The sequence below is a fragment of the Solanum verrucosum genome, unplaced genomic scaffold (genome assembly GCF_900185275.1).
Source record: "Solanum verrucosum unplaced genomic scaffold, falcon-dt-bn FXZP01000181.1, whole genome shotgun sequence".
In the NCBI taxonomy this organism is placed as follows: domain Eukaryota; kingdom Viridiplantae; phylum Streptophyta; class Magnoliopsida; order Solanales; family Solanaceae; genus Solanum; species Solanum verrucosum.
Window position 1 is genome coordinate 2,383,812 of NW_026020407.1, and position 24,783 is coordinate 2,408,594.

The 24,783-nt window shown below is 35.8% G+C and overlaps 1 protein-coding gene across 1 annotated transcript; it reads left to right on the top strand.

Moving 5' to 3' along the window:
* The first annotated feature begins 744 nt into the window (after window positions 1-744).
* Window positions 745-17,801, top strand: LOC125840513 (plant intracellular Ras-group-related LRR protein 7-like). The gene is made up of 10 exons (XM_049519484.1): window positions 745-949; window positions 3,228-3,297; window positions 3,507-3,553; window positions 12,125-12,233; window positions 12,337-12,422; window positions 15,674-15,764; window positions 16,113-16,198; window positions 16,867-16,953; window positions 17,040-17,203; window positions 17,738-17,801. The coding sequence occupies exons 1-9, from the start codon at window positions 851-853 to the stop codon at window positions 17,148-17,150; spliced, it is 786 nt and encodes a 261-aa protein (XP_049375441.1). The 5' UTR covers window positions 745-850; the 3' UTR covers window positions 17,151-17,203; window positions 17,738-17,801.
* The last annotated feature ends 6,982 nt before the right edge of the window (window positions 17,802-24,783 follow it).

The following is a 24,783-nucleotide window of genomic DNA, read 5'->3' on the forward strand; positions in this document are numbered from 1 at the left end:
GGTATGTTGATTTTTAAAAAACACCCAAACAAACTGAATAATTTGTGTAATCTTTTTCCCTTTCAAGTATATATAATAAGTTGAATTGTTGTTCAATATGATACATTCTCCCTTTAATTTTTCATTTTAATAATTACTTATGATACATTTAAATGTGAAACTTTAAAATGATATATGTAAAACAAAAGGTAGAGCTGAACTATCTACACGTTAGAATTAGAATATTTGTTCATTTTTTTAATCCTTTTAAAATTTATTTATCCCTTCACCAACGATTTTTTATTTATTAGAAAATTTAATATCTCCGGTATGATTGATGTTCATTTGAATCCCCAAAAATATCAAGTAATAACACTTCCTCGGCAAAAAGATAAATTATAAAATCAAATTAAAGATGATTGATTGAAGGATAAATGATAAGATATTATAATTATCATCTTCCTTTATATTATTAATGTTTGTTATATGTAATCTTGTATGTAATATAATATAGTGTTTTAGTTTTAATGACTCAAAGATTTTAAGTATTATTTTATAAATTCAATAATATTAAATTCTCGTGCAAAGCGCGAGTGATTTTACTGATAGATAGATTTAACCCATTTTTTTTTAAAGAAAAAATTTAAATGACGATTGCCAAACAGCACAAATCATAAACACATGTCACTCCTTAAACAAAACTTTTAACTTTGCAATTTGACCAAAAATAAACCAAACGAAAGGGACGCAGTTTCATGTCAGTGTCAGTAGTGGAATGAAATGAGAGTTGGAGGAATCGAACGTCAACCCTATAAGTAGTGCACAAAAAAAATACTCTCTCGCATTCGTCCTCTTCAAATTGCTAGTGATAATGGGGTGTTGCAGTAGCAAAGCCGCAGATACTAAGGCTACCCGCATGGCGCGATGGCGTTCAACTGGCATCGTTGCTTTAAGCGACTCCAAATTGAAGGCATTTTTTCTCTCCCTATTACCTCACTGAATAAATTGTATTTAATATCCGCCCGGCTAGGGTTAATGGATTTATATAGTCAGTCGCAACTAATTTTGGAATTGATTGTGGTGTTTTGCTTATATGCCTTGTTTTCTTGTGGTATTTCAGATTCTGGTGTTGTTTCTTTTGCCAATTCCCTTTTTTTTTTTTTTTCTATGTTTTGTTTTAGGATTAGTAAATTTCAGGTAACATCACTATTTATGGGTCGATATGTGTTTTACCTTCTTGTGATGTATAGACGAGGTCTCTAAATATTTTCTGGAATGCAGGATAAGAGTAAGCTGGATATCTCCTTGGATGTTATCCTTCATGAAACTTTGTAGTAGATTTCCTAAGAGCACAAAGTTTGTGTGCCAGGTTAAGTTCACTATTTAGACTTACGAGAATTTAATTCATGTTTCTCCTTCTAGAATGTTCTCTGTTTGGCACCCAAGGTGTGGCCTAGTGGTCAATGAAGTGGGTTGAGCACCCTGAGGTAGAGGCGTATCCAGGATATCGGAGGATATCGGCAAGATGGGTGCACGCTTACAAAAAATGCATCTCAAGTATAAATTTGATTGGTTTGACTTTTAGGTTCTTAATATGAACCACTAAATTTTATAAAAATTATAGGTTCAACCAGTGTTTTCAAAAATGTTTTTGGGGCGAGTCTTGGGGAGGGGCATACCAAAAATGCTCCGGGGGGTAAATTAAAGTAGATCCATAAGGCGTATGTCCTAAAATTTGAGGCGTAAGCCCCAAGCATAAAAACGTAAGTCCTGGGGGGTAAAAACGTACGTCCGGGAATTCTTAATTTATTTTTGAATTATTTTTGCTTTAAATCATATTTTTACTATTGGTGTAATGATATTTCTCAAATAGTAATTATAATACTTTTTTTCTTCATTATTGATTATTAATACTTATCTCAAATAAAAATCATAAATCATAAATCATTGAAATGTCTACTTTTGCTTATTTTATTAGTAATAAAACTATAAAATTGAATATACATGGGACTACGCCCCGTAGATCCATGGGACTTACGCCCCGTGTCTCGGGGATTATGCCTCACCCTGTACTATATAAAACGCCTCACCCTGTACTATATAAAACGCCTCGCCTCACGCCCCCGCCTTTTAAAACACTGGGTTCAACATATATAATACTACTACTTTTAAATTTTACTACGCACATTTGATTTAATTATAATAAAATTTTACGGTGCTAAATTTTTTAGGAATTTTCAATGTAACACACTTGAAAATTTTGAAAAATTAAAGGAAAAAAAAAAGAAAAAATTCAGTTGAAACGCCAAAAATGTTACCGATAACCACTTGTAGAGGTGTTACTAAAAAGACAAGATAGATATATGATTAAATTTCTATCCTCACTTAGAGAGGTGCACCCAATCATCATTATATTAATATATCATACTTTGAACGTGGGTTCACACATTTATATTTAAATATTTTTTTTAAAATATAACACTACTATATATGATCTAGAGAGGGGAGCATGGGTTCACGTGAACCCACTGCACCCTCTCTTGATACGCCCCTGCCCTGAGGTCTCAGGTTCGAATTCCATCATAGACAAACACCGGGTGATTTCTTCCCATCTGGTTTAGCCTTGGTGGACAGAGTTACCGACTGGTTTAGGTATCCACTGGAATTAGTCAAGGTGAGTGCAAGCTGGCCCCGACACTATGGTTATTAGAAAAAAAAGAATGTTCTCTGTTCTCTGAGGTAGCTGGAGGTAATTAACATTTCACCACAAAGATCACATGCTAGTTTTAAGTTTTAACATAAATTTCAAATTTGTTTTCAAAAACTAAATGATGTCCATGAGAATTGGTTTAATTTGACTGTTGGGGAGTAGATTGTGCCTCACAAATCAGAGAGAGGGAGTTACTACGTTAGCGGCATTGACACCAGTAGATAGTTTAATGTATTCCTGCGATGACTATGAGCAATTCTCATGGGAGTGGATCTTTACCTTCCTAAACTGCCAAGGGTCCACAGTGCAATGATGAAATATGTTTGCTTAATCGCGAGGTGTCATTGTCTTGTGTGTGTGCATTTATGTATAGGCACAGATATACAATCAGATGCATGCATGCTTGTTACTTGTTAGTTTACTGGTTTCAAATGAATAATGCTTACTGTGAAGAAATGTAAATATTGACAGATAAGGGACATACAGGTTAATCCTTTCTGTTAGTCTTATGATCTCCAGACTGTTTTTTCCATGACAGTCTTTTCCCGATGAAGTTATTTCCTTGGAGAGATCTGTACGCACCCTCGACTTGACGCACAATAAATTGGGTATTGCTCAAATTTCTCAAGCTTCTGATTCATATTTGTCTAGTCAGTTAGAGCACAAAAACAAATCACTATCAATTCCATGTTCTACTGACAACTAATTTAACCGTGTTACTTGGGGAAATTGTTGTCTCCGCTTATATGTCTGATCTTATTTACCTGAAGCTTTTATCGTTTCTGAAGCTAATCTCTCAGTTTCTCCATTGTGGCAGTTCAAATTCCCATGGAGATCAACAAGCTAATTAACTTGCAGCGTCTAGTAAGTACTACTGACTACATATTTGGTACCTACCTTGTGTCTCAGCAGTCTCATTTTTCTGTTTAGAAAACCTTATTATATTTTCAGTGTCCACATCTCATAATGAAAGCTAGGTCGAGTTTTCAGTCATATTCCTGCTGCCAGAAGTCATTTAGGAGAAAGGTACATGGTATTTGCAGAATTGGTACAACTAAAATGTAATGAGTGTCTGTCATTGTTGTGGAAGAGAAATTGAACAAGGAAAAGTTAGCTTCTTTTGGAGGACATGATGTTGTCAATGTGATAAGATAAGAGAAGGGAAGATAATTAATAGATAACTTGATGATAATGGAACACATATCTAGAGGTGTGAGATACAATTCACATCTTATATTTAACCAATGAGGCTAAAGTAACATTAACACTTAACAACAACATACCCTTTTCTAGCTACGTCATGTCCTTGGTAAAGATAAAGTCCCCCCCCCCCCCCCCCCCCCATGCTCTTTTTCGGTGTAACTCTACCCCTTTTAACTTCTATTATAGTCAACCTCTCACACCTCTTATTGACGCATCCACACACCTCCTCTTCACATGCCCGAACCATCTCAACCTTGCTTTACTCATTTTGTCCTCCACGGAGGCAACTCCCACCTTGCCTCACATAACTTCGTTTCTAATCATACATCTCCTAGTATGTATACACATCCATCTACGCATTCTCATTTCCCCGACTCAACTAGTCAACACTCTGCCCCATAAAACAAAGTTGGGTGAACCACCACTGTGTAGAACTTACATTTAACCTTGTGGACACATTCTTATCACACGGTATTGCGGATGCAAGCCACCATTTTAGCCACCTCGCTCAAATGGGGTGTGCGACATCCTTATCAATTTTTTTGTCTCCTTGAATTATGGACCCAAGATACTTGAAACTTTCTCTCTTGGATATGACTTCTTGGATATGACTTGTACTCGTTCTTCACTTCCACCTCATCTGCCTCATGTGTTATGTTACTAAACTTGCACTCCAGGTATTAGGTTTTAGTTTTAGGTTTTAGTCTGCCTAACCTGAAACCTTTAAACTTCTAGCCTATTATTAACTTCACTGCGTATCTCGTCAATCAATACTATCTCGTCTTTGAATAATATACGAACGACACCATTCCATTGAATATGTCATGTAAATTTATCCTTCACTTAGGCAAATAGGTATGGGCTAAGGGCTGATCCCTGGTGCAACCCTATGATGGCGGAAAAATGTTCTAAATCACCTCCCACTGTTCTAACTCGGGTATTGGGTCTATCGTACATGTCCTTAATTGCCTTAATATAAGCCATAGGTACACCTCTAGACTCCAAACATTTCCAAAGGACCTCCCTAGGGACTTTGTTGTACCACTTTTCTTGGTTAATCAGTCTAACTTCCTATCTCTTTACTGCTATAGCGATCTCCTTACAGGATTAATGGCTTCTATAGTTGATCGCTCCGGCATGAATCCAAATTGGTTATCGGATATAGACACACCCTTCCTTATCCTTATCTCGACCACTCTCTCCCAAACTTCCATCGTATGGCTTAGTAGCTTTACACTCCCATAGTTGTTGCAATTCTGAATATCACCCTCGTTCTTGTACAATGGATATGTTGTACTCCACCTCTGTTCTTTCGACATTTTTGCCTTCTTAGAAATGACATTAAACAACCTAGTCAATCACTCAATACTTGCCTTGCCGGTATTCTTCCAAAAATTTACCGGGTCTCATCTGAATCAGTTGCCTTCTTCTCCGTATCTTACGAGTGTCTCCCTCAACCTTTGCGGTGTTAATGCACCTACAGTACGAAAAATCTCTTTGACTTTGAAAAGGCTCTAGCTCCCCCAACATGATATCCCTTTGCCCTTCTTCATTCAAGAGTTTATGGAGATATGTCTTCCATCTTAGTCTAATGTGCATCTCTTCGACCAATACTTTATCATTCTCGTTCTTTATGTTCTTCACTTGGTCTAAGACCTGTTCCCTCTTCTCTCTCGCCTTGGCGAGCTTATACAACTTTCTATTGCTTTTTTTGCACTCAAGCTCTTCATACAAGTGTTCAAAAGTTGCCATTTAGCTACCGTCACCGCTAGCTTTGCTTCCTTCTTCGCCATCTTATACCTCTCCTATTCCTCCTTTTGTTCTCCTTGTTATTTTTTCCATTAATATTTAGCCTAAGAACCTTCTTAATTTCCACTTTTCCTTGAACCTTTCCATTCCACCACCAATCCTCTTTGTGTCCACCTGGCCTTGAGACACCCAACACCTCTCTAGTTGCTATCCTGATGCAATCAGCTGTCTTAGACCACATATTGTCTATGTCCGCAGTCCCCACTACTCCCATAAGATACCATAGCAGCCAACTTCACCCCAATCATCAAGGGTCTGGCTGTAGTTAAGCCTCCCCATCTAATCCTTGGTTGGTCACATGTGACCCTTGCCTTCTTCTTCTTCTTCATCCTCTTGATATCTAGATCCATAATCTTGAGCTGTTAGGTTGTAAGATTTTCACTTGGAATAACCTTGCAATCCTTAAACAAAACTCTATCGCACTTCCTAAGGAGCACATAGTCTATCTGAGTCTTAACCACCGCACTATGGCAGGTCTCCAAGTGCTCCTATCTCTTCTGGAAGCACGAGTAAGCTTTGACCAACTCAAAAACTTTCACAAAGTCCAACAACATTAACACTTGACACTAACTCCAATATCCTAACAACAACAACTACGGCTCAGTCTCAAACAAATTGGGGTCACCTATATGAATCTTCACTGACCACATTTCCTCATATAAGCTCAACTAATGTCGTCATAAAAAAAAAGGTGAAACATAAGTTATTGAATATATATAAGTAATAGCAATACCATTACTGATATTATTACTATTACTTCTATATATTATTATTAGTAGTTGTATTACTATTACTTATTTATTTTTCAGTTTCAAAAATAAGAAATAGTAATACAACTACTACTTCTAATGAAATTTAGAAGTTTGGTTATTAGCAAAATAATAAAAAAATGAATTAGAAGTTCTTTATACTTCAACTAACATATAAATCTATGATAAGGTCCAAATGAAACTCCAATATGCTAACACACTTGCATTTGACATTCTAACCCCTTAAAATTAAGACGGGGAAATCTAGTGTCGCCAGAAAACCTCTTGGAAAATCTAGCCGAGAGTCCTCGAAAAAAAGTACCAACCACTGGAGTCTCGCTAATATAATTTTATTTAAAGAATGGATGACATAGTTGTTTCTTGTATATTTAAAAAAATAGGCATCTTTCCACTTTGGTTCTGCAGTGTAAGGCCATTTGCTGGTTGGAGGAAGCTACAGATGACACCTAAGTTGCTCAAACTCTTTACTTTTGGTGCCGCACCCGTGTTGACATGACATGGGTGTGAGATCCGTGTCCGATTTGGTCAACCAATTTGGGTACTTTGACCAAAATCGATGGGGAAAGTCTGGACAGTTTTAACGATTTCTATAATCAATACCAAAGCTAAGATGAAATTAAAGAAAATGGAATATCTTTTATACAGAAATTTGTCACTCCTTTTCCTTTAATCTCCTTCCACGATTCTCGTCAAGTTCTCCACAAAATATCTCATAATTTAGGTTTTATAACTCTATTTTTAGATATTTTAATTATTTTTTGGTGAATCCCCGCACTTGTATCCATACATGGATCCATATTCCCGAATCTTAAAAATTAGATCATAACAGATCTGACCTCTAGATCCGCACCCGTATCGAACACCCGCACTCGAGTCCGAGCAACTTAGTATGACACTACTAAGATTGTAGGGCCTGGGATCTTGTGAGAAGAATAAAAAGGGAAGCTAACTTGACGATAATGAAATATGCAACACACTTATTTAAAGGTGTGAGATAAAATTCTCTGTGGGACTTACTTAACACTAACAATTTTCTAACATTTGCATTCCAATAGTCTAATACAAAGATGATATAGAATGGAAGAAGTATTCTTCTTGTTGGAGATCAGTCAAGGACATGAATTATGCATTACATATTGAGGAGGCAGAAAGATATCTATCACATAGAATTTCAAGATAATACTACTTTGTTAAATTATGTCATAAGGTTTTTAACAAATGAACCACTCATCAACCAACATTTTGTGCACCCATTTGTGGCCATCCGACACGCACCCATAGACATTGTTGAAGAGTCCGAGCAACATAGTGGCCAAGTGGTCAATAAATTGGGTTGAGAACCATGAGGCCTCATATTCAAATCCCAACAGAGACAAAAAGGCTAAGTGATTTCTTTCCACTTGTTCTAGCCTTGGTAGACATAGTTATATGATACCTGTTACTGGTGGGAGGTGACAAATTTCTTGTGGAATTAGTTGAGGTGCACACAAGTTGACTTGGACACCACTGTTACCCAAAAAACCCCAGCATTTGGGATTCAATCAATAAGATAGTTTACTTTTTTTTTTTTTTTTTTTTTTTTGATAACCGTGGTACCCGACCTAGCTTGTGTGCACCTTGACTAATTCCACAGGGTACCTCCCACCTCCCACCTGTATGTCCACCAAGGCTAGGACAGATGAGAAGAAATCCCCTAGTATTTTTGTTAGATAGTTTACATTTATAATACTTTTAACTTTTGTGAGCTTATTCTCTTTAATCTATATATTGAACTTCAGGAATAATACAATCAATAACAAATATCCAAAGGCACAGAAAGCTATCACAGGTTTAGTTTTGTAAATAAGCAAGAAACAAATAAATGCACATTAACTAATTAAAATTAATTTTTAGAAACTATGAAAAGTTCTACTGAAATCATCCACTTTTACTCTAAACTGAGGCAGAGGAAGAATTGATAGCATAAAATAATAGAAGAACAAAAGTAAAGAGAAGAAAATAGAAAAACAAAGGCTCCAAGGGAAAGAAAAATAAAAAAAGGCCGGTAGGGCACAACCTGCGTAAATATATTGGGGAACAAATGTAAAAGAACAAGGAAAACAAGAAGGGAGGAAATGGGCTGTTGTGTGAAAGCTAATGCCTCCAAGGAGATTAGAACCCGCAATCATAGACATGTAGGACTTGAAAAGATCTTTCGCCAAGTGCACGAACCTCTACTTTGCATTCTGGTGCCTTTGTGTATCTATTTCTAAGATATCATGATAATTACCTATATAAACCAAGTTTCCATCGAAGTTTCCGGGTGCAGGTGTATGCTCAACCTACTATAAACGGGCATGCTAAATCCAGATTGAGGGAAATTCATGATTAGATGTGTCTTTTAGTAAATATTAACTGTGTTACTCTGTTGGAAATGCAAGGTTAAGGCAGTAACAATTTGTCCAAAATATAATGGCAAACACAAAATTAAAGATATGCTGACAGCTTAACTTCAAAGAGAGATTTTAAGCTATCATAGGATAAGTCTTAGGAGGAAAAAGCCCTGTGAAGGAGCTGTAATGAAAGTCAATTTTTTTGTCAACGAGGTAATATGTGGTGGGTAAAAAGCCCAAGTGTCACACCCAAAATCCACGCTTATTGCTCAAAGTACTTCCACGCATGTTCTAGTATGTTTAATCACTTTTGGACTTTAGTATCCTTGCTGGTCCCCACACTTCCAATCTTGATCTGATTTTTTCAAGGTTCGAATTTTCGGGGTCTTACACCAAGTATACTAGTGGTATACAAGAAGTGGACCTACACCAACACATATTTCTGGTACTCCAAAAATCTATTAAAAAAAAACAAAAAATCAGTTGTAATCTGTACAAGAGTCCTCAAGCAAGAAACTGTTGATTTTTACGAAAGTGGGTACACTGAACCTGAACAGTGGAGGCCTTCAGCCAACTTTGAAGGCATTCCATCCATCTCAGTTGAGGAAAAGTTTAATCTGGAAGCAACTTTTCAAGAAGAGGAAGTATTGGCAGCTATTCAGTCTTGCGCTCCCGACAAGGCACCAGGGCCAGATGGGTACACAATGGCATTTTATCAGAAATCATGGGACTTCATCAAAGTTGACATACTGGCAGCTATGAACCATTACCATCAACATTGCTGGATGGTTAGATCATGCAACGCCTCCTTCGTAGCTCTCATTCCCAAGAAAAAAGGAGCAATAGAACTCAAAGATTATAGGCCAATTAGTTTAATTGGGAGTGTCTACAAGATCATAGCTAAAGTCCTGGCAGAAAGGTTAAAGACAGTTATGGGAAAGCTAGTCTCTAAACACCAGAATGCTTTTCTTAAAGATAGGCAAATCACTAATGCCTCACTGATTGCAAATGAGGTTCTTGATTGGAAAATAAAAAACGGAGGGGCGGGCATCTTATGCAAGTTGGATATAGAGAAGGCCTTTGATCAGTTGAATTGGTCATATCTTCTTTCCATCCTTAGGCAAATGGGGTTCGGTGAAAGATGGATCAATTGGATCAATTTCAACATTTCTACAGTAAAATACTCAATTCTCATCAACAGAAGTCCAGTTGGGTTTTTCTCCCCACAAAGAGGTTTGAGGCAGGGAGATCCACTTTCTCCTTTTCTCTTCATACTTGCAATGGAGGGTTTAAGCAGAATGATAGATAAAGCCAAGCAATTGCAATGGCTGAATGGTTTTGATGTGGGGAGCATGATCACTACAAACATCTCTCATCTGCTTTATGCAGATGACACTCTGATATTTTGTGAGGCAAACAGGAGTCAAGTTCTTTATTTGAATCTAACCCTTTTGATTTTTGAAGCCCTCTCAGGTTTGCACATCAATATGCTAAAAAGTGTGATCTATCCTGTTAATGAGGTGCTAAACTTGGAGGAATTAGCAGGTATCTTGGGATGTAGTGTGGGTGAATTCCCGGCAACCTATTTGGGGTTGCCATTGGGTGCAAAGTATAAGTCAACAGCTATATGGGGACGAGTTATTGAGAAGTTTGAGAAAAAACTTGCCTCCTGGAAGATGCAGTACCTATCGACAGGGGGCAGACTTACACTGATCAACAGTGTACTTGATAGTATTCCCACATACTATATGCAACTTTTTCCTATTCCTGGCAAAGTGTTGGAACAACTTGACAAGATCAGGAGAGATTTTCTATGGGAAGGGAATAGTGAGAAGCACAAGTATCATCTGGTGGAATGGCCAAAAGTCCTTCTTCCTAAACTACAGGGGGGGTTAGGGATCAAGGATTTGGCGCTGCATAATAAGTGTCTACTTATGAAATGGTTATGGAGATACACACAGGAGGAACATGTTTTATGGAAGGATGTGGTCAGTGCAAAGCATGGGATACAGAGTCATTGGTGCACCAGTCTTTCAAAAGCACCTTATGGGGTCGGAGTCTGGAAACACATGCAAGCTATGGGAGAAATTTTCTCAGCATAAGCACTTCACAGTGGGGAATGGACTTCATATCAGATTTTGGAAAGACAAATGGCTTCGCAACACAGTTCTGATGGGTGATTATCCAAGTCTTTTCAACTTAGCCAGGGATCCAGACTCAACAATTTCTCAAAATAGAGATGGAACAACCTGGAGCATTATGTTTAGAAGGAATATGCAGGATTGGGAGTTTAATGACCTGATCAAACTACTACAGACTCTACAGAGTTTCTCTCTCAACACTCAGGCAACAGATCAGTTCAAATGGGGTACTACAGGAGACGGGAATTACACAGCGAGTGCAGCCTACAAGCAGTCAAGAGCATTTAATGCAGTCACTGACCACTGGCCATGGAAATTAATTTGGAAAATCAAGCTACCGCCCAAGATCGTCTGTTTTTGCTGGACTGCACTATATGAAGCATGCCTAACTCAAGACAACCTCTATAAAAGGAAACGCATCATTGTGAATGGATGCTACTTATGTCAGAAAGCAGCAAAGAGCAATAGGCACCTTTTTCTGCATTGTACTGTTACAGCAAAATTGTGGAACATGTTTTACTCTCTTTTTGGACTCAGTTGGGTCATGCCACATAGTATCAAAGAAGCTTATGAGAGTTGGTGTTGCTGGAAAGTTGACAGCACCATCAAACAGACTTGGAAGATGATACCTGCAGCAATTTTTTGGAGTATTTGGAGGGAAAGGAACAGAAGATGTTTTGAAGGTCTATCAACTCCTTTACATTCTCTCAAAGCGGAATGCCTTATGTGTCTGTACAGTTGGGTTAATTTGTCCTATGTAGATTCCCTGGATAGTTTTTCAAATTTTGTTGGCTCCTTAGTTTTAGCATAATTATACTTGAGCCAGCAGACCAACTGTTTTTGCTTCTACTTTTGTAACTAATTTGCATCTTCTTGATGCCTTCAATGGAACATTTACTTCATCAAAAAAAAAAAAAAGAGTCCTCAAGACTCTACTGGGATGAAAATCAGTTCTACCTGGCAAAACTGAAAGGTGTCTGCTTCTCATTTATTCTTAAGGGACTCTTCATCTGGGTTTTCATGCTGAATACTATTGATATTGACATATTGTAGGGTGTATTCTCTTAAAAAGAAATTTTAATAAAGAGTTTGTTATATCTAATTCTATCCAAAAAATTGAGTCTGATTATTTCTTTTCAGATTTTGGCTGATAACCTTATTGAGAATCTCCCGGTGAACCTGGGATTGCTTAAGTCTTTGAAAGTTGCAACACTTGATGGGAATCAAATCAGAGCATTGCCTGATGAATGTAATTTCCCACCGTCCTAGATCATATGTGAAGTTAAGCAGGATTCTCTCTGCTATAGAGTATCACACTCTCTAGTCTAACAACATTATGTTCTCATATTCAGTGGGCCAGTTGGTGAAGCTTGAGCGTTTGTCTGTCTCATCAAACTTGTTAATGAGCTTGCCTGAGACTATTGGGAGATTGCAGAATGTGAGTGATCCATTCTGATGGCTTATACGGTGCCATCTTCCGCAATTCTAAAAAGTGTGCCAGTTAATATATTATTTCTTAGCTTGCTTTACTGCTTTGCTATTTTTTTTCCCGAGTATAAAGGTGCTAAGGTGTCTAATGAAATGGTGTCAATCTTGTAGAAAATGTTCAGCATAGTGATATCCATATTGATGGATCATTTTGCTTACAACTTTCTGTTCTTGAAACTGAAAGCCCTACTTTTTTTTCTCTATTTCTATAGTGATGCCACTTCTTCATGAATTTCTATTATCTTCCTGGTAGTTGATGATGTCTCTTTGCTCTCTTGTGTTAGTATTTTGGATTTGGAATAGGGTCCTGCAGCTCCTGGGGGAGGGTGGTTGAATTTGGAGAATAAGTGGCTCTATTGCAGGTTGTCTTGAGGTCCACCACCCTGAGTGCCGTCTGTTCTTCCTTTTTATTTCACTCTCTCCTTATATTGAATATTTTTCTTCTCAAGTCTTTTTCTTCATTGATGAACCAAGTGTGAGAAAGAAAGACTCGGAAAATACTTTCAATAGACGTAAACTACATTATTACACAAAGCATTGTTTATAGACAATACACTACAATCCTTTTCCATGTATGGCACCATGTACAATCCTATTTGAGCACTCCCCCTCAAGCTGGTGCATGTAAGCCATATGTACCAAGCTTGGTACCTCCACTTGGATATATTGTGTCACTTCATTTATCACTTGGGTAAATAAAAAATGGGCTAAGAATTGACGATCCCTGGTGTAACCCCATCTCTACTAGGAAGTGTTCTAAGTCTCCTCCCATTGTTCTCACTGGGTTTTGACTCCATCATACATGTTATTAATCCCTCTAATGTATGCCACATGTACACCTCTGGGCTCCAAGCATCTCTATAAAATCTTCCTAGGGACTGTCATATGCCTTTTTTTAAGTCAATGAACATCATTTGTAGGTTTCTCTTCCTATTTCTATACTCATCCAACAATCTCATTATAAAATGAAGGGTAAAGGGTCAAATATGCCCCTAAACTATTCGAAAAGGTCTAGATATACCCTCCGTTTAAAGTTTGGCTCACTCATGCCCTCGCCGTCCAACTTTTGGTCTAAATATGCCCTTATGGGCGTTAGTTGGCCTGCTGGACATATTCAGCTCATTTTTCATTTCTTTAAATGCCACATGGAATTGCCATGTTATTTTGACTTTACCACATGACATTTATATGAAAATGGAAAGGGATCAATTATACCCCTAAAAAATTCGAACCCATAAATACCTAATCCGACCCATAAATCAACCCCCCCTTTTAAATAAACTACCCGACCCGTTTTCAACAATTTTGTTTAAATTTTTATTTTTTTCGGTAAATCCCGAAAAATAGTAATTGATTAATAAAAAATAGGAAAAATATGAAAAAAAAATAAAATTAATGCCAAAAATTCACAAATAAATATTGTAACCTTAAATTCAACAATTTCAACAATTTTTTTAATATTTTTTTTCGGTAAATCCCGAAAATGAGTAATTGATTAATAAAAAATATGAAAAAAATATAAAATTAACGCCAAAAAATCACAAATAAATATAGTAACTTTAAATTCAAAAATTTCAACAATTCTTTTTAATTTTTATTTTTTTTAATAAATTACTCATTTTCGAAATTTGCCGAAAAAAATAAAATTAAAAAAAAATTGTTGAAATTTTTGAATTTAAGGTTACTAAATTTGTTTGTGATTTTTTGGCGTTAATTTTATACATTTTTTATTAAAATTACTCATTTTTGGGATTTACCGAAAAAAAATAAAAATTTTAAAAAATTGTTGAAATTGTTGAATTTAAGGTTACAATGTGAATTTTTGGCGTTAATTTTATATTTTTTCATATTTTTCCTATATTTTATTAATCAATTACTAATTTTTGGGATTTATCAAAAAAATAAAAAATTTAAACAAAATTGTTGAAAACGGGTCGGGTAGTTTATTTAAAAAGTGGGTTGATTTATGGGTCGGATTAGGTGTTTATGGGCTCGAATTTTTTAGGGGCATAATTGATCCCTTTCCATTTTCATATAAATGCCATGTGGTAAAGTCAAAATGACATGGTAATTCCATGTGACATTTAAAGAAATGAAAAATGAGCTGGATATGTCCAGCAGGCCAACTAACGCCAATAAGGGCATATTTAGACCAAAAGTTGGACGGTGAGGGCATGAGTGAGCCAAACTTTAAACGGAGGGTATATCTAGACCTTTTCAAATAGTTTAGGAGCATATTTGACCCTTTACCCTAAAATGAATGACTTCCATAGTTGATCGCCCTGACATGAATCTGAATTGGTTCTCCGAAATAGACATATCCCTCTTCCTTCTCATCGTCATCTCTACCACCCTCTCCCAATCCTTCATAGTGTGACTTAGTTGTTTAATACCACTCTATAGTTGTTGTAATTTTGAATATCATCCTTTTTCTTGTACAGCGGGATCATTGTCCTCCACCTCCATTCTTTGGGCAGTTAATTCATCCTAAAATGATATTAAACAGCCTAGTTAGCCATTCAATGCCTACTTCCCCTGCGCTCTTCCAAAAATCCATAGGCATCTCATCTAGTCTGTTCGCTCTTCCCGTTTTCATTTTACGAATTACCCCCTTGACCTCCTCAAACTTTTTACACCTACAATACCCAAAATCACGATGTCTCTTGGAGTGTTATAAATCACTCAACACAATAGGTCTAATTCATGCCCCCCTCTGCATTCAAGAGTACAAGTTCCATTCGACCCTTTTTTTCTAAATTTTAATTCTCTACGCATTGACAAACAAAGACTCAGAAAATATTATTAAGATACGTAAATATCACACTGAGGTCTACTTATAGATAATACACTACAATCCTTTTCCATGTAGGACACATGTACAATCCTATTGTAACACCAAGAAGTATAGTGTTCACTTTTAGGTGTATATCTGATTCTCATGGTTGCTGACATGGGATTATGAATTAAAGTTTTTCAATCAAGTTAACTAGCTCTATCCTCTAGTAGTGTTCATATCATTCTAAACACTTGCATATACTTTTACTCCAAATATGTTTTGTTTTTTGTGAGTTCAGTTCAATATGATGATGCCGTTTTTTGTCTGTCAGAGATAGTTGTTCAGCCTATACTTAAAGTATTCTTAATTCATCTTCTTTGGAAAATGAGGCCTTTGGAATTGACAGTAATGGTTTTTCACTGCAGTTGGTGCTGTTGGACATTTCAAACAATAAGTTAAAGTTTTTTCCTGAATCAATTGGAAGTTGCTTCTCTTTGGAAGAATTGCAAGCAAATGGTACCTTCAAATTTATTGTCACTCATCCATTCTTGCTATTTCTCTATTTCCTGGCACTGGAGCTCTGTATCAAATATCCATCGAGGAAAAAAAAACATGTTACCATCAACATAAAATTAAGTGAAATTTATGGCCGATGATAAAATTGGAGTGTTGGGTGACCTAGAAAGCTAAAGGAAAATCTACAATTTTTCTCTGTTAAGCTTATAAGATAAAATTCTTGGCACCATCCATTTGAACTGGTACATGATTTTCACGTTCTGTTTCTTATTCCTCAGTGTGGCATAATGAGGTTTACTGTGTGTTTTTTTGGCAATCTTGCCTCGTGATAACAATATTTCCTTTCAGATAATTCCATTGAAGAGCTTCCTGCATCAGTTTGCAATCTTATTCAACTAAAATCACTCTGCCTGAACAATAACAATCTCAATCAGGTTAGTGTCTAATTTTACCTGTGTGTATGTGTGTGACCCTTGTTATTTTGAGGTCATATCTAGTATTCAGAGTTTACCTCGATTTGGTACCGCTCTCGTGGCCCGCACCAATATAGTGCTTTACCCCTAGATGTGCTGCAGTCAACTGCTGTGCATGTGTGTGTGTCTGTCTCTATCATCATCACACATAAAATGTGCAAAGAATAGTAAACCACGTGGATCAAACGCTTACCTGTTTGTCACACCGAAAAGCTGAACTTATTGTTGTACTGGTGATACTTGTATGTGCTCTCTCTCTCACTTTCTATCTTAATAATACTATTAAGCAGAGTTGGGAACTCTCTTCGCATGATCTGTAAGCCTAGTTCACTTCCCGTGTATGAGTGTTAAAAGGGAACTCATACATTAACCTTAAAATGTGCATCTAAAAGCTTTTCCTTTTAATAAGACCTCATGAAGAAATGAAGACAATCAAACAACCAGTAGCATCTACATTGCAAACCAGCAATAAAGCCAAATACGCATAATGATCCACATTTGAGGTCATTGGATTGAACTTCATGTATCTTCCATTTAAAGCATCATCATCCAAGTTTTTGTATTTGTTCCTATCAAGTATATGTTTTTACTTGATAGTCATGCTTCCTTTTGGTAACTGGATTGTTCAGATGCCTCTAAATTTGTTAAGAGAATGCAAGAGCTTGCAGACCATATCCCTGCATGGAAATCCGATTTCCATGGACCAATTTCAACAGGTTGCTCACTAATATTCTACTATTTAGTTCTGCAAGTACTAAAAAAGTCATTTATGAAGAATTCTATTTGCCTTTTCTTTTTCCAGATGGATGGCTTCAAAGACTTTGAAGCCCGCCGTAAACAGAAGTTTGATAAACAAATTGATTCAAATGTGATAATCAGTTCTAAAGGGCTTGATGAGGGTGTTGACTTGTGATTCCTCTCCGCAGGCGTTTTCTATAAGGCTCCGCGCAATCTTGTTAATCTCAGGTTTACTATTTTTTTGCTTCAATTCCCAGATGGAAAATTTCCCTTTATTTTATGTATGACCATGTAGTAGCCACACTACACAGTTGTGCTCCTTCAGTTGCTGTCAAGCTTTTAGTATTTCTAGTGTCTGTAATGCCTAATTTGGACAATTCATTCTTGTTTACTACATGCATGTATCCGTTGCTCTTAGCTCCCAGCCTGGCGTGCCTGCATTGTTGCCTCTTCTCATTTATGTTCCAGTCTTCTAGTTCGTATTACTCTCCATTATACCAGTGCCCCCAAGTGTATATAATTGTGGTAATTATTGGTAACGCCAATTTCAAAAGATTGAACACGAAAAAGCTTCTCATTTATGTTCCATGGAAGCAGGACCATTTTGTCCATTTAGTTTCTGAATTTGATAGGTAGTAGCTAATCCAGTGGCCAAATTAGTTCAAAAAGAAATTCCACTCGTTTTTCTAAACTTCTCAGTCAACTGGAGCTATTGATGATACAATTTTTTTTTAATAAATCATTATATCTTATTTACTGCAGGTTAAATTTGTTCAGGTTGGATGGAATTGCGACAGTTTTGACTTTGATGAAAGGTATTGCTTCTGCTTATTTGGTATGAGATATTTCACACCTTTCTATAGTTTGTCATTGATTGTAAGCTGTGACTTGTGCATAATTGTATCTATGCTGAGTATGTTCGTGGTTGTAAATGACTCAACTCTAACAAATTCTGTACATTTAGCGAGCTGTATATCACTTTAAAATCAAACTAACGATTTTTGTACCTAAAGATATTTGATTTTAAGATGTTTGGATTGTAACGATCCTTTCAACGTATCCAAGAGTAGGGCCTGGTGGCCAATAAAGTGGCTGAAAATTGTGGCCACTTTTTATCTCCGTTCGTCGTTTTAAAATTAATTGAAACTAAGGGCGTGTTTATGATATTTTCATGTTTGGTTGGTTAAATTTTTTGGAAAATATTTGCTCTAGTAAGTATTTCATACGCGAGCCATCATCTAAAATCAATTCATCGATATCAAGTCAGCAACACAAGCATTTATCTTGTGCAATATACTAGGAGTCAAGCTCACATAATCACATTAATCAATTCAGGAAGAAAATCTCCAATTTTTCATATTCATGGCATTGGTACTCAAAGCATTTCATATTCATGGCATTGGTACTCATAGAAATGCTTGTTATCTCTTTTATACCGGACCTCCATTATCCATTAACCTTTTATTCAATTAATAAATACACTTTAACACTTTATAAAAAGTTTCAACTTGCCTTAATTGGAATTCAAAAAGTTAATGTGGATACCTAGGCACCCTAAGACAATGAAGGGTGTAGTAATCGACAAAATGCTTTAGGGAGTTGAAAATAAGCATAGATTTGGAGATTCTCGAATAAGGTAGCCTTTCAAAATGCTATTGAATCCACGGGTAGGCAAGAGACAACTAACGATTTGCTCTTCTTTTATGCCTTTGAACTATTTCAATTTGGTCATAAATGTAGTTTAGATGAGTATACAAGTTCGTAGACACACAAATTGGCACATAATTGCCTCAAAAATTGAGTGAAAAAGTCAACCTTGAGCCTTACTGTCGAATTTGAAAATTTCTTCCAAAATTTGTTTACCCATAGGTGGGTCAAAAATCTGCTAAAACGGATTGTTAATCGATACCCAAATCGAATAACTACATAAATCATTCTTTGGAGAAAAACCAACCAAATTCCCCAATTCAAAAACCCCCAAATTAATTATCTATGAGCTTGTATAGCAAGGTGAGACCCTCCTCTTATTGGATTCTAATTACTTTAAGTCACAAATAGTAATTTAGGATGAAAATTTGTATCTTTCGTCGGATTGTCATAGTACTTCTTGTTATTGATTGTTGAGTGAACTCATTGTTATAGTAATGTGGGGCTGTGGGAAAAAGTTATTGGATGGCAAGGAGTCAACGGAAAAAGGTATGATTAGGTTACTCTCTTCTTTTAGCATGTTTTCTTAAAAGGTTAAAGCTATATGTCAAGCGTACTTTGGATGAGCTACTCATAGCCATAAGTTTAGTGTGTTGGCTTCCTAGAGTTGTTATGTTCGTCCCTTTTTGGGAGTCCTATTATAATGATAGCGACCTCGTGCTTAGATACAACTTAGAGATTACTCATATAGGTCGCTTATAGTTGGTTTGCTTGCCTTAGGGCCACTTGATTGGTGTTGATGCCTTTGGGCCATAGGTTGGTTAATTTTTTTGGGGGGGGGGGGGGGGAGGGGGAGGGGGGATTGTGGTTACCTTCAGAGTTATGGTTCATGTTTTCAAGGTTATATGTAGTTTACCCAAGGGTAATATAGAGCCTTGTGAGCTCGGATAGGTCTTTTGTGCTCAGACAAATAGAGCCTTTTGTGCTCGATTGTATAGTTATACAACAAGGGTAGTATAGAGCCGAAAGAGTCCTCAACTATACAGAGCTGACGGGATCCTCAACTATACGAGCTAGTCAATTACACAGCTTATGGGGCAAAATTATTGCCAATAGGGGTATAGAGATTGATTTGTACATGTCGAGCTTATGGGGATAGGGCAAGTGTATTAATTGTTATTTGTACTTGTCAATTTTATAGGGACTTGGTAAGTTGTTTAATTACTGTTGTATGATCCATGCATGAATTGTTGGATTTTGCTGTGACCATTCTTGCTCCCTTGTAAGATTCCCTTTAGTATTGTATTTGTATGACATTAGTTGGCCTAGTTAGGTCGAATTGATTGTTGAGTTGAATATGGTTTCCGAGGTTTAAGCCAAAAACATGTAAGTACGTTCTGACTATTTTTAGACTCCCTATTTGATTACTTATAGTACTTTATCATATCATTATTACTTATTCAGTTTCCTTACATAGTCGGTATTTATTTCGTATTAATGCTCTATTGTCTACAGGCTCTGCATTCATGCTTGCAGGTACTAACAAACTAGTAGCCTGACTTCTTTAGTAATGTTGCCGACTTTAGCTAATCAATAAGCTCCACTTCATTCAGAGTTGCGAGGTTTAGAGTTTGAGAGCCTGTGATTATATATAGTTGATGGGTAGGTCGGGGCCCACTCCCGACTAGATACTATATTCTTGAGGCTTGCAGAGCTGGGTCATGTCATAGTACATCTCACTCTCAGTCGAACGTATTGGCATTACTACTGTGTTATTATTAAGCATGTCATCTTTGTCGTCTATATCATTTTGCTATTGTAGATATTATAATGGTCTTGTAAGCCCGCATAGCAATTGATATGCTATTATTATGAACTGTTGGGTTAGCTAAAATTGTTGTTGCTGCGGGATTCTCTGATTATAGCTTTCCCAACCTTGACTTTTATTTGTTGAGTTCTGACCATTTGTGGTTGTTGAGTTCGGTTTGTATATGCCCGATAGCCTACATGTCTAGCTAGGTCTTCTTGGGTGAAGTTTGACACTAGGCGTCGGTTGTGCCTTTAGAGGTTGAGGCATGGATGGTTTTGTATCAAAGCAACATCGTTTTCTACGGATAGGAGTGTGCAAGTTGTGTCTAGTACAATCTTGCTTATGGTTGTGTTGTGCATCACGCTTATAGTCAGAGGCTACATGATTTTCTCCTCTATATCGTGTGATAAATAGGGATGGCAACAGAGCTGGGGCGGGGCGGTTGTGACCGCATAAACCCACAAAGAGTTCAATCCATCCCTCTCCACGCCGCATGAGAGAATTTATTGGTTTCAATCCGCTCCACCCCGCTTCGCGCCGCGTGACTTTAAAATAAACTAATTTATTTTACATATATATTATACCCAGACAAATGGGGAGTAATATATATGAAAGCCTCACAATTGTTTTTTTGATTAGTATCATAGTAGGGATAATTGTACATAATGGCAAACTTTTAATGTAAAATAAATACAGTAGCTACCGTTTCATTTATTTCCTTTAAGGAGCAAAGTCTCGGTCAGTTTGCTATTAATGGCCCCACCGATTTGTATAAGTAAAAAAAAAAAGTTGACGTTATTCTCTTCCTTTTATACAATATCTTCTTCTCGTTTATATCTCTTATTTCCTTCAATTTCTCCCAAATTTTCTCCCCAAAATTAGTTTGAAATTTCAAATCTCCACCAGCACGTTCTCAATCGCGGTTTCAAAATCCCTTCAAAAATTTCAGGTATCGCCAAAACTTATCTCAATCGATTACTTTAATTTTTGTCTATTTTTTTCAAGCTATTTTTCACATCAGTTCATAATCCATACAGAGTTTTCCTTTAAACAATGGATGCCCAATCTCCATCTAAAAGATTCACAAGAGGTATACCCTTGCATGTCGAAAATAGTGTTGAACGCCCATCTTTTTCCTTGGGTTTAACTCAGGATTTTGGGGAGGTTTCAGGTTCAATGTCCAAATCCAACACAATGCAAGAGATCAAATCCAAATTGAACAATAACCCAATCAGATTGGAGGGAATGAGTGCAAAATCGAAGCAATCCAACATCAAAATTGTGGAGGGAGGTAAGAAAGATCAGTCTGCTGCTGGGTCAAGTAAAAAAAGGAAAGAAAAAACAACTAATTATACAGAAGAGAATGCAAAAAGAAAGGAAGTTGTTGTTTCTGGCTTATTGGAGCATGATGAGGTATTTGTATAATCATTATTTTTGTATATGTTACGATTTTATATTTTTCTTATATTTTCTGTGTTGATTCATGTCTTATAACTGTTTGTTTATACAGTTTTATATAGTCACTATGTTAATATCCAAAGTTAAGTGTATAAAATAGAACTATTTAACTATACATACAAGGTAAACAATTATACATTTGAAATTGATTGTATAATGTATAATATATATACAGTATAAACATTTATACAGTTTTGTGCATTGTTTTATGTATAAGTTTTTTTCATTTGTATAAGGATCCTATTTGTATAATCTTCCTTTAGACATATACAATTCCACAAACTTATACACATACATAAATGGTTTGTATTTCACTATATATACAATGTAAATAATTATGCATTTGAATTTATTTGTATAAGTATAATATCAATAGTTATTGTATTCGTAGCGGTACAACAATTTATCTATATATACAATATAAACATTTATACAGTTGAAATTAGTTTGTATAATGTATTTTTTCTTTATAAAACTTGTATATGTTATTTTCATTTAAAAGCTATTTCATACATTTTGATATCTGTACTTGTGTCTTAATTATGTATACGTGTGTATTTTTAGTAAAATTATATATACATTTTTTCAGGCTGTTAAGTTTTTAGGAAAAAGAGAACCAACACGCATACCTCACATGTAGTGTTACACAAATATTGAAGTAATGAAAGTGTTAGCTACAAAGCTTACTAGTTCACAGTATAAAATTTTTTGTGGAACAACATGTTTTGCCCAATTATCTAGCATTCGTAGGTGTCATGTTCAAGCACAACTGATTAGGTGCATGTTTTTGAGAGAAATTGAGGGTAGCTCAAAAGATGCAATCCTGATACATGTGAATGGCACCACTTTGCGATTCACCATTCGTGACTTTGCTATAATATCTGGGTTAAAATGTTCAGACAATGAGAAGGATTTTGTCTTTAATACCGAAGAACCAAACAAAATTATTCTTCAGTATTTTGGAGTCGAAAAAGCCATCACCAAGAGTGTTGGTTGAAAAGTTTGATAATAAGGTTTGGGGGGATAATGATGATGATGCGGTGAAGTTTGCTATATTGTTCTATATACATTCATTCATCCTTTCCGAAGAACCAACCAATACTATTATTGATAGGAAAGACTTTGATTTGGTTGAATCGGGCAGATACATTGACTACCCATGGGGTAAAACGGCTTTTGACCTTTTGATTCTGCATTTGCACACTAAGATCAAACACGATGGGAAGTATTTCAGGTTGTATGGTTTCCCGCTTGCTTTGCAAGTGTGGTTTTATGAATGTTGTTTGAATTTTGATGAGGAAATTGTTGTTAAGGTATCTCATCACATCCCTAGGATACTTTATTGGAAGACAAAAAAAGATTTCCCTCGTCTAAGCTATTTTGCTAAGGGCATGTTCAGAGACGACAACAATCTGGTACGCACTGTACAATTTTATGTATAATATATTATCTGTATAAATATAGTATAGATATATAACTGTATAAATATACAAATGTATAAATATATGTATCAGTTTGTGCTATAGAAACTATATGTATAAATTTGCTCCATGTATTATTATTTATACAAGTTCAATGTATAAATATACCTATAAGTATGTGAACTTTATAAACATAAGCTCATTTGTATATATAAGCTTATAAACTGTATAATTATACATATAAGTTTGTCTAATGTATATATATATATATATATAATCTGTATATATGTTTTTACATTTGATTAAGTAAACATTTTGTATAATGAATATGTCAATATGAACATGTCTATATTTTGCAGCTTGTTTTTAAGAATATAACTCCAACTCCAATGGAACTCAAGATTCTTGAATTACCTCCTGAGTATGTTCAATCAGATTCATCTCCAACATAAACAACAACTGCAAATGTTTCGGACGATGATTTTAGGATCCTCCATGTCCAATAAATAACAAGGGAAAAGAAAAAGTTGATACTTGTTTGTCGCCTCCTAAGAAGAAATCAAGGCAGACAGTCACTCCTATTCAGAACAAGACAACACCTAGGGTCATTTCAAAGAGCCTTGTTTAATAAAGTCTCCCCGACGTGCCAATGTTGCAAAAAGACCTAAGTCACCACTTCCAAAGAGGCAGGCCAAAAAACATGCTAATGTTCCATCCTATACAGGCATTAAGCAAAATGTTGAGATTAAATCAAGTGTTGCTTTCGAAATACCATCTACCAGCAAGTCACATGATTTTAGTATATCGTGTGATGAGTTTGATCAATTTAAACTCTCGGTTTTTATTTTTTAATTGTTTTTATTTATTAAAATTCTTTTTAATTTGTATATTTAGCGTTAAAGTTACCTATATATGTCTAATTTCAGATGGAGAAACAGTTTACTGATTTAAGGAACTTCATTGAAAACAACTTCAAAGTTGTGTTGGATTCTATCAAATCAAGAATGCGGAAGATAAGGTTTGTTAATATAGATCAATACATATATATTATACATAATTGTGATAAATATGCATTTAATATTTTTCTTTCAGGGTGATTGTGTAGAAGTTACAGATAAAGTGCCAGTCGGTGTCGTTCAATCCGAAGAACCTTCTCAACATTTACCTTCTGAATTGATCTGTCAATCTGTTTTTAATGATCTAAATGATCAAGAGGTATTATACCTATTTATCTTGTTCATTATTTAAACTTTTATGGCCTATTGTATATAATGTATATTTTCTTAAAAAATCTGCAGAAGGTTGTTCGAGTATCAGTCCCATCATCTACTCCAGAAGTTAGTATTCACCAGTCAAAATTACACTCTCCAGCTGGACAATCACATTTAGCCCTTTAGTTCAACAATTCAGTAATCCCGAGCCACAAGTAATTTATTTCTTTTGTGTTATAAACAACATTATCAATTGTTATA

What these genes read in the sequence shown, in the direction of transcription:
- LOC125840513 (XM_049519484.1), top strand. Translation starts at nt 851, where the DNA reads ATGGGGTGTTGCAGTAGCAAAGCCGCAGATACTAAGGCTACCCGCATG. An exon ending in TAAGCGACTCCAAATTGAAG is followed by an intron (nt 950 to 3,227) that starts GCATTTTTTCTC and finishes TTTCCATGACAG; the next exon opens with TCTTTTCCCGATGAAGTTAT. An exon ending in CAGAGCATTGCCTGATGAAT is followed by an intron (nt 12,234 to 12,336) that starts GTAATTTCCCAC and finishes TCTCATATTCAG; the next exon opens with TGGGCCAGTTGGTGAAGCTT.